Here is a 15365-nt window from a genome sequence, read left to right on the forward strand (position 1 = left end):
GGATGGCAATAAATGTGAAAGCCAATTAACACACGTACAATTTGTGTGAGCGCAGTGGTCATTCCCACCATTACCTGCAGTTATAATGCTTTGATTGTTGAACTGGGGACGTGTGCATGGCTGAATGAACGCATGTCGACCATTGTGGGGCGGTTATGGGTGGAGTAGCGCCTTTCCTGTCGAGCGTACTGCCGCATTACAATGTCGCTTTAAAACGTAAGCGTTGGTTTTCGACAGGATGATTAAATGAGAAAAAGGATACAGTTGCCAAAAAGGACGAGAATAATGAAGTAAAGGCTGTAGATCATCCCACCGTGAATTCCATCTTGGGACTGAATGCCATTATACATGACTTCGTTCCAGTCCTCCCCCGTTAATATCTGAAATGAGCAAAAAGAAATGAGGCGAGAAAAGACAACACGATGCACGGTGAAGGCGGACCAGCAACATTAAAGCCGGAGTGTTTCCGCAACAAATGAAAAGTTTGCCTGATAGGAGCACGGAAAATCGCACTCCGAAGCTTGAGTGAAGTTATTTCATCGGTATTTACGAAAAGAAACTTCTGACGCTTTCCATATCGACTGAATAATGTAATTTTACTGATTACCATAACTGCGGATAGTCACATCAAAAGTCATATCACAGATGAGAAAATCCTCCTCTATGTCCATATCGTAGTACATCAGCAAGAGGTATCGAATGACTGTTACCTGAAACACTGTGAGCAAGGCAATTGGAAAAGTGTTGAAATTTGCCGCCGGCGTGCCCTCGGGAAAGTTAAATCTGTAGGAAAGAAGAAAAAGACGACATCATTTTCACGACATCAGCGCAATTGCTTTTCAATTCTTCGAACCATATTTTTGCGCCGATACGAAGCCTCACGAAATTCAGATTCGTCCAACGCAGAAGCATACTTTTTATGGAAATAAGAAGTAAATACATATGTGTACATGGCGTTCCGAGTTCAGCTCGTAAGACAATGCCATTGCCAACAAGAGGTTTGAGGAGCATTCTCCTCAGAGCGCGTGACTTCACAAGCTCAGAGCGGTTACGTTAGATATCTTTTACCGGCTTTTAATCAGCGAGGTTAAAAAAGAAAAGACAACAAACATTGCCCGCATAACGCTCTGCGTTTTTTTTTTTGTTACAGTTTTTGTTAGATCTGTGACAAAGGGAAGCAAAAACTCTCGACATCTTTATGCAGCGCTTCGTCGAATTCGCATCCTGTAAATAAATTTGCACTCACAAGAATACGAAAATCTCCCTTATTCTGCCATGTTGTTAACAGCAAACATTCACCACCTGCACCAAAATGGCGCTCTTACATAGCGCAGGAGTTGCGTATTTTACGCGTCAGCAGTCGCCTTCATTACGCAGATCCGCTCCACATTTAAACAGTGCAGACTGTAGAGGTTAGGCGGCCGCTTCGTGACATGTTGAAGCTCAGATGACAACGCGTGTCGGTTGGTACAGGGGCACTGTGCTTCGTTATTGAGGTGTCCCCAGGCCAGAAATTTTCATATTTTAAGAGCTTCCTGCAGAAAGGTGCTCAAAGTGATAAAACATAGACAGACACTGAGCCCTCTATGCGTAACGCCGTTACAATATGGAATGAGGGTTAAGCGCTGGCCAAGTTACCCGCCGGGACTCGGGATATAGTTTAACCGGAACAAGGGCAAACGCACAGTCCGCGACCTGCGTCTCTGGAACGCGTGCTCCGTAAACGAAGCCGATAGCTATATAATTAGCCGCTGGCTGGAGACCACACGTGTGGAGGTGGAAGTGAAATTTTGACTTCCACCTCCACAAATATGGTATCCGGCAGGCGGCTAATGATAGAGCTATCGGCCTCGTTTACGGAGCACGCGTTCCAGAGACGCAGGTCGCGGACTGTACATACATATTCAAGGCAAACCAATCGGCGTCCGACGAATTTTTCACAAGTTTTACACTTCAAGCCACAGTGAAGTCACGAACCCCGGTGACACCCTTATCCCCAGCGTCTGTTCGCGACTGAAGAGGTGCGCGCGCGTCCAAGGAGCGCTCAGTGGCACGGGGAATACCAGCAGGGAGGCTGCACTTACACGCCGCCGAAGAGTTGCATGCCAAGGAGCGCGAAAATGAGGATGAACAGGAAGAGCAGGAACAACAAGCTGATGATGGAGCGCATGCTGTTCAGCAAAGATATCACCAGGTTCCGTAGCGAAGACCAGTACCTGCACCGGAAACAGTACGTGTGTCACGAGGGCGTGTAAACATGTGAGCATTTGCGTGATGCCATTTATTACATCATGATTAAACGGTGGCCAGTTTCAGCAAACCGAGTGTGGTCAGGCTGTCACTGCGTTTTTTTTTTTTAAACAACTTGAGCTCATATAAACTCTCGCGAAGTCGTCACAGAAACAGCTGGCAGCAGTGCCATATAGCTGCGATTCTTTGTCGACCAGGTCGCAGAAAGATATTTCCCACTCCCGCTAATTATGAAGAAAAAGAAAAACTACATTTAGCCGGACCTTCAATTTGGACACAAAAGGTCGTGAAAACCTGACAGGCAAAATATGGGCAATGCAGTGCCGCGTCCTATCACACAAAACATGGTGGACGGCTTCAGTAAAGCAGCCAGTCGCTTCGGTTTCGCATGCGGATCACCTGCATGAAAATGATATAATCTGCAGTGCTATAATACCTACAACCACTTCTCCATTCTTGTTGCGAATTGGGAGAACGACACTGCACGCTAGTGACGTGGTTTTCCCTTAATAACTGGCGTATGATACAAACCAAATACTGGAATATGTGCAGTTCTGAACAATTAGATGTGCAAGCTTCTCCTCTATGCTTTTTTTTTTCTTGAAGCAGACAAAAGGCGGCTTATTTTTTTCAACTCGGGGATGCCGCAAAATATTTCCGAGTTCGTTCATTTTGCCGCGAGTGGTTCTTTTTGATGCCAGTTCTTTGATTATGTTTTGCCCCTAGTGATTTTTAACTAATGTAAGAAGAAGAATAAAAAAAGACATCCGCCACCGCCGAAAGGTACGGATGATTTGTGCTGTCCAATATTTTCATAACGTAGCCAAAATGTTCTTTTCGCGTGAAGGGGAACACCATCAAAGCTCGTCCTGTGTTCCCAGGCGTCTTGGCCCGCGTCTGAACGCGGGATCATTTTCCGAATTTGGTTGTATTTCAGCGGCGTCACTCACTTGGTAAACTTGAAGATACGCAGCAGCCGAAGGGCCCGAAGAACAGACAGTCCGAACGAGCCTTCCTTCAGGCTGGACCAGACCACTTCAAAGATGCTACCCGCTATAACCTGGACATCATCAAAGAGAAAGGCGGCCATGTGTACGTGGTTCTTCAGACGTGCTTTTCGAAGCAAGCCTGTAATGAAGCTGAATACCCGTGACGCTTTCCTGAATTTGTTCTACAACGTGACGCTAAAGATAACACTGCCGTTTTGAACACTAATACAGCATTTTGTGGTTGCCGCGCAGTCAGCACGCAGGATAAAAAAAAAAAAGTGATGTACAACTTGATGGGCGAACTCGCTGCTAATAAAAGTACTAATGAAAAAAAATATCGGCGTCACTAGTTGAACGAAAACTGGAACAAAAGCGACGTCCGTGAACGTTTGTGAAATTCGAAGGCACCACGAAACATTCAAGGCAAACATCCTGTCAGTCGCTATGCCACGAGTGAAGAAAACCTCTTTGCTGAAGAAATGAACGAGAATTCGGGTACTCACTACACAGTCGAATCTGTTGAAAGACGATTCAAAATAAATGCGTGGTCCAAGAGCATACACCTTGATTAACATCTCGAAGATGAATAGCCCCAAAAATGCAAATTCTGCATAATCTGCGAATAAGAAGAAGAAGAAAAAAAGGAAACATCGCCGTGGAAGGAGTTATCGTAAACCTTCAGACAAGTGCAAAAAGGCGTGTTATGCCGACAACTCACATAAAAAGTCTGTGAGATATTGATCTTGATCATGGTGCTCCACTGCAACGCACACCGTGTTTAAGAACACAAGTACAATCACAACCCAATAGAAAGTTTGCGTCTTGACGACCTGACGAATGAAGAACCTGAAACAATGTATAAGAAACATTGTGTGAACACGGCTCCTTGCACCCCTCTTTGTTTCACGGCACAAGAGGCACAAGTTATACCCAGCGAGCCCCAAGCAAAGGCGGGCGAGAGTTGCAAACACCTCGTGGGGGAAAAATACGCCGGGATTCACTTCAAACGCTGCGCCCGCCGAAGCTGGCGAGTACAAGACATCTGTGTGGGCAGGGACGGCACCGTGATGCACTGCTGCCCCATGCAGGAAGCAGTGAAGACCATGCAGAAATGTCTGCTCACCTGAATTGCTTCTCGGCCTTCCAGAAAGCTCTACAGGCTCCCTTGTTCTTAATCTTCGTTTTGAGGTAGGAAGCCCTCGCGAAGCCTGCAAGAGAGGAGCGGCCGGTGAGCGTTGGGCGCCGGCCGGGCGAGTCACGATGCTCGGACTACGAGGTCCCCGGCTAGCGCGCTCTATCGCAGGCACCGCGCGCGCCGCGCGCGGACGGCGCTTGGACCTGGACTACGTTGCGGGCAGGACACTGCTTCTAGGTGGGGGGAGTCCCTGTACCTTTTAATTTAACCTTCCCAGCGGGGGTCTCTGAGGGCGAGACACACACCGTTCGAACCAGCGCACCCGGCACATGTGTGGGAGTGCGTGTGAAGGGGGGCACATGCGAGAGAGAGAGGAAAATGTGTTAGTCGCTCCTCGTCGGGGGGGCCCGCCTCGACGGCCCGCCGGTGCGCCTCCGGGGCTCGCCCGCTGGGCGCACGGCCGGCCGCCGGCGGCAGGCCAGACAGCGGGGGCCAGTCACAGGGAAAAGCAAGACACAGTGCGGCAGGGTGGACACGTGACACACACACGCGCGCGCATCCCGAGCTGCCTCCTCGAGTCGCGTGTGCCTGAGAGATGTCAATGGCCTCGAAACGCCGCGCGCGGTTCACGATTTCGCGGAGCTACGGCAATGTATGTACACACGATCAAGGCTGTACTCTGCGTGCGGGGTGTCCTACGTGGTGCCAAGAATCTGCCTAGTCTCCGAAAACGGAAGAGCTCAGATAACGTAGACTGCGAGGAAACACAGCGACCACGAATTTTGTAGTTTAACCAAATGCAGTTTATCTGCTACTGGCATTACGAAAACACCTTTTAATACGAGCAGTGCCTACTGCGAGCTCGAGAATCCACAACTGTCCTGCTCAATTTCATCCTCGAGAAACACGCATTTTAGCGGCTAAAGCTTAGCATTGTGTAGCGTCCTAACTAAATAGAGCAAACCTGAGGCCGCGTTTTGTAAATATCTTGCTCTGCCTTTAATTCTCGCTAGTTTCCAGCCGTCACAACACAGACTGCAGCGAAAAACAGTCGAGGGACAGAAAAACTGATAGAAAATGAATCGCTACAAAATACGACTCCAGGAGCACCTAATAAACGCAGATACTGATAATCTGGCTGAGCTGATATTTTACTGGGCTCCTTTGCTAAGTGAAGAGGACTCACTCGATGATGAAGCCCATGAAAAAGCGCGGCGTTTATTTACTTATTTACTTGTAAGCGTAATTTTTGTTACTCATTGGCTTATTTTCAGCGCCTAATGACACTTCTATATTGATTTATGTTTTATCTCTAAATGTATTGCTAGGTGCTGCAGGGCGAAGAAATGGTGCACGACGGACTTCTACGAACCAACTGTTCCATCGGTAAAACCCTTGTTGGAATCAGGTAGGACACCCCGCCCTAATATGCGAATGTTCTGCAAGAATCGAAGACACAAGATAATGTGGTTTGAGCGATTGTGCGGCGGGAGAAACTTAACGCAGCAAAGCGAATCCTGCTCAGCCATGCGCGCTCTGTGAGACAAGGCAGCGCATAAAATGACGCGAATGGGCCATGTGCGCTCTTCATGCATTGCCGAGAACAGACGTGAAACTCATAAAGCGAACAGGCCCCACACGAACAGCACCTCACGCCTTTGGAGTTTTCTCGGGTCAGCTTTCCCCTGCGAAACTGACGCATTGCACGTAATTAGTGGCGCTAGCCATGCATGCCGGAAAACGTTTAAGCCGCGAATAAGGCGTACAGTCGGGGACAAAAGTCTCCGGACCACGTGTTCCTCAAACGAAGCTTATAACTCTGCTACCAGACAGCGGCTGGAGACCGCACTTGTGGAGATGAAAGAACAAAAATTTAACTTTTACCTCCACAAATGTGGTCTGCAGCCGCCGACTAATAGGAGAGCTATCGGCTTCGTTAGAGGAACTCGTGGTCCGGAGACTTTTGTCCCCGACTGTACCTCTCTGCTCGTCATAAACGCGTGTGTATTGAAGCCTTGCGGCGCGCACAGCTGATTTGCTGATATCGCAGCTGTGCGCCTGAGGGAGCAAGTGGGAAACGTCCGCCTCTAGGCATTGTAGCACCCGAAATTGGGAAGCGGGCTAGCAGAGAGAGAGGAAAATTACCTCTAGACCTCGGGAATAAAGTGAAAGCAGAGAGGTCCACGGAGGCATTAGAACTCGCACGGAACAGCTCGCGTATCGAGGGGCACCGCAGTTATTACAGAACGGGTGACTGGTGCAAGCCGGTTAGATAGTCCTGCCTACTGTGTGGTCGGTCGCCGTCCCCATTCATCAGGCCTGCTACGGCGCGAAATGACGTGACATCGGTTCTACGCGCAAGAATATCAGTTCTGAGTTGTCGGACTGAACGTATCATGCGCAGTAGCCCGCCTAAAATTTAAGGAGAGGTGGTGGAATTGAAACTGATTCGAGACGTGAAGGGCGAAATCCTCATAGGTCAGAAAAAGTGAGGGGAAGGACGGCTTCTGAACCGCAGGGCGCCTCGGCAAAATTAGTGCTAATTCCAGCACATGTACCCTCTCTGGTTATCCCTATGCCCGTCATTCAGACCGGTGCTCTTGAGGCGAATCATGCGCACTAGTATAGAAAGGCGGCAGCGTGAGGTGCCGTTCATGTTGGCCCTTTCCGTGTGTAGCAAGCAGGCTTGCGGGCATGCTTTGCGTTTTGGGAGAGGCATTGTGAGGCACGTGCCTGGCTTAACTGAAATAATTAGAATTCTAGGATCGGGAATCGGTCGAGGAATGCGGAAACTTGCGCCGGCCAGCGCAGCCGTACACGCGTAGGCACTGATCTTTACGCACGACTTTTGAGGTGAACTCGGGGCACATTCGGAGCCTCGCAACAAGGAGCGAAAGCGCGTTTAACGCCTAGTTGCCTCTTTGGACAACAGGATTTTTCCAGCAAAAAACTAAAAAAAGATTATCGTCGCATAAAAATAATAACGTGAATTTGGACATTTGAAACAATTCTGTGAACGGCCGTCTAATCGGTGCGGGTAACCACACAAACACTTGAGCGTAGGGCTCTTCAAGGGCGATCTCAGTCTCGGCATTTACACTGTACTTCTCAGTGAATACATTGCACGAACTAGGAGAACAGGCAGCATGCAACAAAGAAACGACGAGTTCACTGTCGCACTCCTTTGTCTCACCTATACGCGGTTACCGAGGAACAAATTAACGATATCTGTCAGAAAGGCTTTAGGCCATAAGAGACGAAAGTTTAAAGATCAACGAAAAAAAGAAAACGTTGACGAAAGAAAAGGAACGAGGAGAAGGCCTCACGAGCACTGCGTGCGTGTGATCCTGTCTTCGTTCCATTTCTGCGCCCTACGTTTGCCGCTTCAGGGTACAACGCTAGCCAAAAGTCCGCAGGTCGCAGGGCTTGCTGCCAAGGAGTGTAGTGAGACAGCTGCGGCATACCTCCTAACCTCCGGAGGGGCGACAAAAGGGGGCCTCTCTAGAAACCTGGAACTTTAGGGGTGCCCACTGTGTCCCACTAGACGTCTCAACAGCAAACCCTGCAGTTCGGTGACCTTTTGACCGACGCCGCTCTTTCAAAACCAGCCCAAACCAAACAACAATTTTTTGGCGCTTGATGTAACAAAGTCCTAGTATAGAGCGAACGGCGCGTCGGCTTTAGCCACTGCATTTCGCTTCTCATGCGCAGTGCGTGCTGCTTCATAGGCGCCTTCAAAAGCGCAGATGCAGAAGAAGCACTTTGCAATAGGCTCGGTAGAAGCAGCTGCAATATAGGTTGCGAGCTGCCCTGTCGGGGCACAGCTCACACAGCGCACGCAAAGGAAAGAAACCATCGACACACGAAAAGGCAAAGGGTTGCGGCCACAGAGAAGCGCAACTGAGGGCGACTCGGCAGCACCGCTGCGGGGCGGTCGGGCGGCGGCGACGGCGGCCGCAGCTCACCTTCATCCTCCACCTCTTCTTCCTCTTCTTCGTCCGTGCTCTTGTTGTGCATGCTCTTTAGTTTCTTACGCTTATTGGCCGCTCGCCTGCGAGCTGCAAGATACGACCAGTGTAAGGCGCCACGAAGCAACACAAGACGCATAAACCCACGCAACATTGACCGGCGCGTCGCACAAGGCGGTGCCGGGTCTCACTCGACAAGGGGATGTGAATAGCGCTCGCAACTTACGAATTGCCATCGTTCTGTTCCTGCGCATGGTTAACGCGGCATTAACGTGCCTTCGTTCTCAGACGCCATCTTTATGCGTCATTAATCAACACTACCTAGCCAAGTTGCGGTATGCGGTATGTCTTCCAGCAAGGATTTTATTGAGTGCGTTTTGTAGAAGCTGAGTTAGCTGCATTCAAAATTTGAACATCAGCGTGTTCGCCCCTTTCTCTCCCTCATCTGTTCGCTTTTTGCACGCTCAAAGGTCGGCGCTCCTCCGCTGGCCTCACCCAGTCAGCGCGCGGGAATTCCCCGGGTGGAGGAGACTGCTGACGCGCCGGCGAGACGCGGCTGACTGGACGCGGTCACCGTAGCTGCGTGACCTCTGAAAGAACCGAAGCGATAGCCACTTCTCAACCGACATATCAAGATGCGTGCATGGAGGAGCGCGCGAGTTTGAGAAAGTCGCTGGAGAGTGCTCGACAATTTTCGAGCGCGATTGTGGGTTCTTTGCTGCGTGTAGAAGTGTATTATTTGGCTCATAGGTTCATCAGAACACAATCTAGCGGTTGAGCGGGTTTATTTACTATGCTCGAAAGGCGCTGCTGGCCCCTTCTTAACCGAGCGCGGTGCTTGATGTTGTTCGCCTTCCCGCACATGCCTTTACGAACGTCTGCGCAGCTCGAAGGCACGTGCTGGCAGAAAGCCCGGGTTCTTTATCGCGCAAACTGAGAAGCTGTGAATCACAAGCAGGTGAAAACCTGTGGCCATTTTTGGAGGGTGGGAGCTTATGGCGTCGCCTGTGAGCTGAGGAATTAGCCGTTGGCAACGCCTTAAGACTTTTCTTATTTTCATAAGGAGCCCATCTGATTGCCGCATATGGCGTTGCAATCTGCTAAGCTTCAAAAATTGGCTCAGTCAGAGCGTCGGATTTAGGTGCAAGCATGGTCCATACGGTGAGTTTCGCAACTACGACCAAAGAGCTCTGACAGAAAGCGGATGCTCTGCACCGAGGATGCAAGGGCTAACAGTGGAGTTGAGTGCGGTGTAAGCGTCCAGGCAAGGCGATGGTTTAAAAGCCAATGAAATGAGAGCAGCTCGACTGAGTGCACAATAATTTTTAACGCTGCGCGACAAGCAGTAGTGCCTCTCGCAGCCGTGTCTGGCACGGTTGGCTTCTCGCACTTGGTAATGATGCGGTTACCAAGAACAATAGGCATTCTTTGGGAGATTCTGAAAACTGGCGCAGGTCACACCTTATCTCCGTTATGCTGAGTTTTGCCAGTGGTGCTAAAGTCATTCTGGAAAAGTTAGCAAGATCCTTTTGACTATGAAAGCAGCTATAAAGGCTATTAAAAAGCACGTGTAGTGAGTGTTAAATGAATAGCTGATATTATTTGCCTTTACAGCGTGAAGTAAACTTTAGTAACTTCCCTGGTCGCCTCTAACTAGGCTTAGTTTTTTATTCAATTTGCCAAATACATTTCGTGATAACGGGGGAAAACTGGCTTCTGGGGAATGGTTGTTGCAGGTGACAGTGCTCTTTTGAACACGTACCACATCCTACACAGTAATATTCCTATTATGCCATAAGCTTTTAAAGCACAGCAAAACGTTTTTAACGAATGGGGAAATTTATCTTTCAGGGGAGGAAAAAGAAGCCCATCGCTATAGACTGTACAATATCAGTGGTGCTAGACGGTAAAAACGGCGCCATATTGGGTGGCATACATTATCCTCACTTGTTTCCCATCGCTATAGACTGTACAATATCAGTGGTGCTAGACGGTAAAAACGGCGCCATATTGGGTGGCATACATTATCCTCACTTGTTTCCCATCGCTATAGACTGTACAATATCAGTGGTGCTAGACGGTAAAAACGGCGCCATATTGGGTGGCATACATTATCCTCACTTGTTTCCCATCGCTATAGACTGTACAATATCAGTGGTGCTAGACGGTAAAAACGGCGCCATATTGGGTGGCATACATTATCCTCACTTGTTTCCCATCGCTATAGACTGTACAATATCAGTGGTGCTAGACGGTAAAAACGGCGCCATATTGGGTGGCATACATTATCCTCACTTGTTTCCCATCGCTATAGACTGTACAATATCAGTGGTGCTAGACGGTAAAAACGGCGCCATATTGGGTGGCATACATTATCCTCACTTGTTTCCTCTCAATATAGTGAACAACACCTTTATAGAGTATTTAATTACAGGATATTGGATTCTTGGACTTAAATGCTCAGTGCCTTTCTTCCTTCAACTATGTGGCACAAAAGGATACGCATGGCGAAAAAAAATAAATATAATAAAAAACGACAAAAACTATCATCCAGTAATCCCAAAAATGCCGTCTACATATGCACTGACATTTGAAAAAGTTGACGTATCTTCGATTCGCACTGAGTCCCTACAACCTCCATATTTTCGGCGAAGAGAACAACGCTGCAGCCACTTTGTTAGAACTGTATCATGAACTAGAATCTGAAACGCTGAACTGTGCAGACTAAGATTGCCGAGATTAGTTCAGCCACTAATTGCAGGGTTCATTGACGCGCCACTGTGTCCTTGTCCAGTAACTAGATCTCCTGAATATGTGCCGCAGGCACACGTACTGTTACAACACACAGAAAAGGGTAGGTCGAACTTACCTTCCATTATGTGCATCTTCTCTTCCTCCGTCGTTCTCTCCTCCGCCAGAATTACTTCCTCTGCGTGGGAACGACGAGAATGAGCTCAACGGGGCCACCACATAGGTATTTCTCTGTTGCAGAAAATTATGTAACTGTGTGTGTGTCCGCGCGTGTGTGCGTACGTGTGTGTGCGCGCGCGCGTGTGCGTGTGTGTGCGTGTGTGTGCGTGTGTGTGCGTGTGTGCGTGTGTGCGTGTGTGCGTGTGCGTGCGTGCGTGTACGTGTGCGTGTGTGTGTGTGCATGTGTGTGTTTTTCTACTTCATAGCAATAGTTTCAGAAGTGCTCCATCTTCACGATGGCTTACAGCCTCATGGAACTTGAGAGAGGCTGCAAAGAGGGAACGAGAGAGAGAGAGAGAAAAGCGACTAGGCGCCAACTCACCCGCTTTGCATATCCACTCGACGTAGCCGTCCAACTCCCTTTCTAACTGCTGCTGTCTCCGAATCTTGAGAAAGGCTTGCCGGTTCTCTACCCTTTCTCTCTCTTTTGCAAACTCTCTGCAAGGGAACAAGGTTGACCACTGAGAAACAGGAGAATGCGTTTTCCTGTGGCCCCCCACTCTTCTCCCACAAGCCCATGGTACGACACTCGTCCGCCTAGTCACGTTAACCCTGACTATGACTGAAGTGCACAGTAGAAATAATCTAGATTGTTTTCGTGTTTCGAGCAGAGATTTGAAACCCGAATGAACGCCAGTTACACCCTCAAAACCGAAAACAACAGCGTGCATTTTTGGCATTTCCCTTTCCATCAGCCTATTTCCACTTTTCTGGAGGCGACAGAGTCAAATATTGTCGCACTGTGTAATGCTAATGGAAATTTCATTTCGGCAATGTACACGTCGAAGCAAAAAACACGAATTCGCATTTAACGACACTCGTGTCTGTGGCATGAAAAAAAAAATCAAGATAGCAAGGAATATTTGTGAGGCCGCTAAGAATAACAAAAATTCTAAACATTTCGTTTACGCAAGGAACGACATTGCAAGTTGAGAACTTAGTATTTTAATATATTGAGGTCATTTTTTTTTGTCAAGAAATGGGCGATAAAACACACGAAAGTTTGCGATCATGAGACAATTAGGAATAGTTCTGTTGCGCAAAACAGGAAGGCGTAAATTCGTTAACACCGCAAACCCGAAGGCAGGATGATAACACGACATGCATGCACGAAAACTCTGGTGGAGAGCTTCTTCTCGTTCATGGCGGCAACGGACACGCAACACGAGCATGCTGAGCGTGCACACCGAGCGGAAAAGCGCTCTCTCCGCGATATACCGGGTTTTTCACCTAAGATGTTCCGCAGTTTTTAAAAATGGGCTTTCAGTTAGAACAGCGTTTTTTTTTTTTTTTTTGCCATAGCATTGTAAGCGGTGCAGCGCTCAGAATACAGATAATACGTGCTAAATAGTAGGGCGGTTAACGAATATTACATCGTTACCTCTTTAGCTATTACTATTAGTCTTATTAAGAGGCGTGTAGCCCACCGTGAGTAATATCCATATCAGTTTTTAGAATTTCGAAAACGCAGTAAACCTCGGCGCTGTGGCCAAACAAATGTTGGCTATTTCGAGGAGTTACGTGACCTGGAGGGGTTACTTTGCCTGCAGGCTTCCCGAAAGCGCATGTATTTTGGCGCGATGTAGTCAGAATTTGTTGGGTCACAGGGCAGAGGGTAACCGCGTTTTCGTAATTCTAAAACTGAAATGGATATTACTTCGGGCAAGCTACGCCTCTCAATAATTAAGGAGACTAACAGCAATAGTTAAAAGTATAACTACTCAATATTAGTTAACCAGCGTGCTAGTTAGCACGTCTTAGCTGTATTCTGATGTACTACACCGCTGACGATGCTATGCCGAAAAACGTGCCCTTCTAACTCAGAAAGCCTGTTTTAAAATATAGGCAGCTAACTTTTAAGCAGCCAACTGCGGCCGAATCCACAAACAGTCTCTCATGTAAGAGCGCTCCGTTGTTGGCTGGCGTCCGAGCGCTGACCGATCGTGACAGCCGAGGCAACAGTCGCCCATAAACACGTTAGACAAAAAGAAAAGCGCCGATTGACCATAGAACTCACTAACGCGAGATGGAGGACTTTACGAATATTGGTTTATGGTTTAGGGGGGTTTAAAGTCCCAAAGCGACTCAGGCTGTGAGGGACGCCGTAGTGAAGGGCTCCGGAAGTTTCGGCCACCTGGGGATCTTTAATGTGCGCTGACATCGCACAGTACACGGGCCTCTAGAATTTCTCCTCCAAAGAAATTCAACCTCCGCGGCCGGGATCGAACCGGCGTCTTTCGGGTCAGCAGCCGGGAGGCATAACCACTGAGCCACCGCGGCAGCAGTTCAGGAATATTGTCTCTTAATTACACATCCAAAGAGAGAAGATGCTGCATTTCTCAGATTCAAACATGAAGCACAGAGGTTACGAGCAACATTTGTTTTTGCTTCTTATTTATGGCAGTGCATGTGCTGCTAATTGTTCACCTCTCTTCACGTAGTGCATCTCTAGCCATATTGTTAATCTAGGTTATCCGCAATAAATATTTGTTAAGTTGGTTTTGCCACGTTACACTGTGTCCACTGGCCGTCAGTGAGCCCCGCACACGCACGCTAGCACTGGACATGTGAACGTGTGAATGTCATGGGAACCTCCCTGACATGTTTAGCTTCATAAAACGCAAGCTGCGCCTCTATGTTCTCTTGATAAAGACTGCTGTTCCGCCACAACGCAGGCTCAGAACCTTGAGGTGAAGCCGGCTTCCGATGGCGGAGCGGGCAGTTTTCGAAGCAGGAAAAACGGTGGATGTGTCTTTTGCCGCAACAGTTGTCGACACGGTTCCCGGGATGGCATTGAGTGCATCTGTTTAGCGTTGGCACGTGTAATCCGCACTCTGCCTTTGTTTGATTTGAAACCACCGAAGCCCTTAGTTGAGCTATGTGCATCGCGGGGAAACCGACTTAACAATCACGAAAGCCTCTGATTGATGGCGAATACCACAGTATTAGTTCAGATCATTGTGACGCTGGCAATCGGGTATTCAACAAAGAATGCTCAGATTTATGGTGCAGTTCAAGTTACGGCGAGCTGGAAATAACTGAGAGAAATGGGTTCCGCTCAACGCAAGAGCGCGGGTGTGAACACGTATGGAGCCAAATGTACTTACCCACTAAGAACACCGAGAACTAAGTTGAGCATGAAAAAGGATCCCAGGATGATGAGAGGTACGAAATACACCCAGTTAAATGAGTTACCCAAGGCATCATTTGTCTGAAAAACAAAGGAAAAAGCAGTGGTACAGTAAGGACATCCAGGACTAGCGCCGTCGTTATTCACGGTGTTCAAACTCACGCCCTCGTATGATTACGTAGGTGACATTACGGAGTTGTGCAATGATAGCAAGGCGCTATAGGATGGCGCGTCCAGTTATTATACGCGGTTCTCGGCGCAGCAGCGATACGAGCAAGTCGTGACATCAGCTGTTGTGACACTGCTGCTGCAACCCCTTACAAAGATGTTCTTCATCATCATCATTTATTTACCCTTAAGGGCCCTTGGCTTAGGGCATTACATAAGGGGGGGGGGGGGGGGGAAGGTCGTTACATAATCAGTGGTCAGTAAAATCAACAAGAAATACAAAGTACAGGGTACATGGTCAACATTAACATTATCAAAATATTAACATGAGAAAGACACAGCAGCTCAAGAAGAACTTGAGATAAGAAAAAAAAAACAAAAAAAAAACACATGCACACACTCAAAAACACGACAAAATAACTCAACCCTTGAAATGTGATGATAATAACTGCCTGAATTTAATGGGTTCTGTTTCAATAACTATGAAATCGGGTAAGTCATTCCACAGTGTAATGGAGCTAGGTAAAAAAGATTTATTAAATGAGTTTGTGGAGCCGTGAATGCGCTGCAGACTTAAAGAGTTAAAAAGTCGTCGTGAGGTGCGAAGCGGCGGGTGCAATACAGAGTTTCTTAGCTGTGGGAAGGTGTAGTACAATTTGTGAAACAAACAGAGCTGTGAAATTTTACGCCGGAGTGCCAGGGGTTGCAGATCAAGGGATGCCTTGATAAGGCATCCTGTGTTGTCTGCCGTACTG

At 48.1% G+C, this 15365-nt stretch overlaps 1 protein-coding gene across 14 annotated transcripts in view; it reads right to left on the reverse strand.

Annotated features, from left to right (window-relative positions):
• The window catches only part of LOC149352481 (voltage-dependent calcium channel type A subunit alpha-1-like), a 501434-nt gene that overhangs the window by 56701 nt on the left and 429368 nt on the right, over positions 1 to 15365 (reverse strand). For 13 of the 14 annotated variants that reach the window (XM_089581672.1, XM_089581660.1, XM_089581669.1 and 10 more), the window contains 12 exons: positions 14420 to 14523; positions 11635 to 11750; positions 11212 to 11271; positions 8340 to 8432; positions 4631 to 4660; positions 4363 to 4447; positions 3958 to 4085; positions 3743 to 3855; positions 3201 to 3310; positions 2085 to 2216; positions 711 to 783; positions 263 to 380 (listed from right to left, as the gene is read on the reverse strand). In XM_089581672.1, the coding sequence (XP_089437798.1) occupies positions 263 to 380; positions 711 to 783; positions 2085 to 2216; positions 3201 to 3310; positions 3743 to 3855; positions 3958 to 4085; positions 4363 to 4447; positions 4631 to 4660; positions 8340 to 8432; positions 11212 to 11271; positions 11635 to 11750; positions 14420 to 14523 (1162 nt within the window). The remainder of the gene's footprint in view (positions 1 to 262; positions 381 to 710; positions 784 to 2084; positions 2217 to 3200; positions 3311 to 3742; positions 3856 to 3957; positions 4086 to 4362; positions 4448 to 4630; positions 4661 to 8339; positions 8433 to 11211; positions 11272 to 11634; positions 11751 to 14419; positions 14524 to 15365) is intronic. The other variant, XM_089581662.1, reaches the window with a different exon arrangement.

Source organism: Amblyomma mixtum, chromosome 3, assembly GCF_055824585.1.
Source record: "Amblyomma mixtum isolate Tamu chromosome 3, ASM5582458v1, whole genome shotgun sequence".
Lineage (NCBI taxonomy): Eukaryota > Metazoa > Arthropoda > Arachnida > Ixodida > Ixodidae > Amblyomma > Amblyomma mixtum.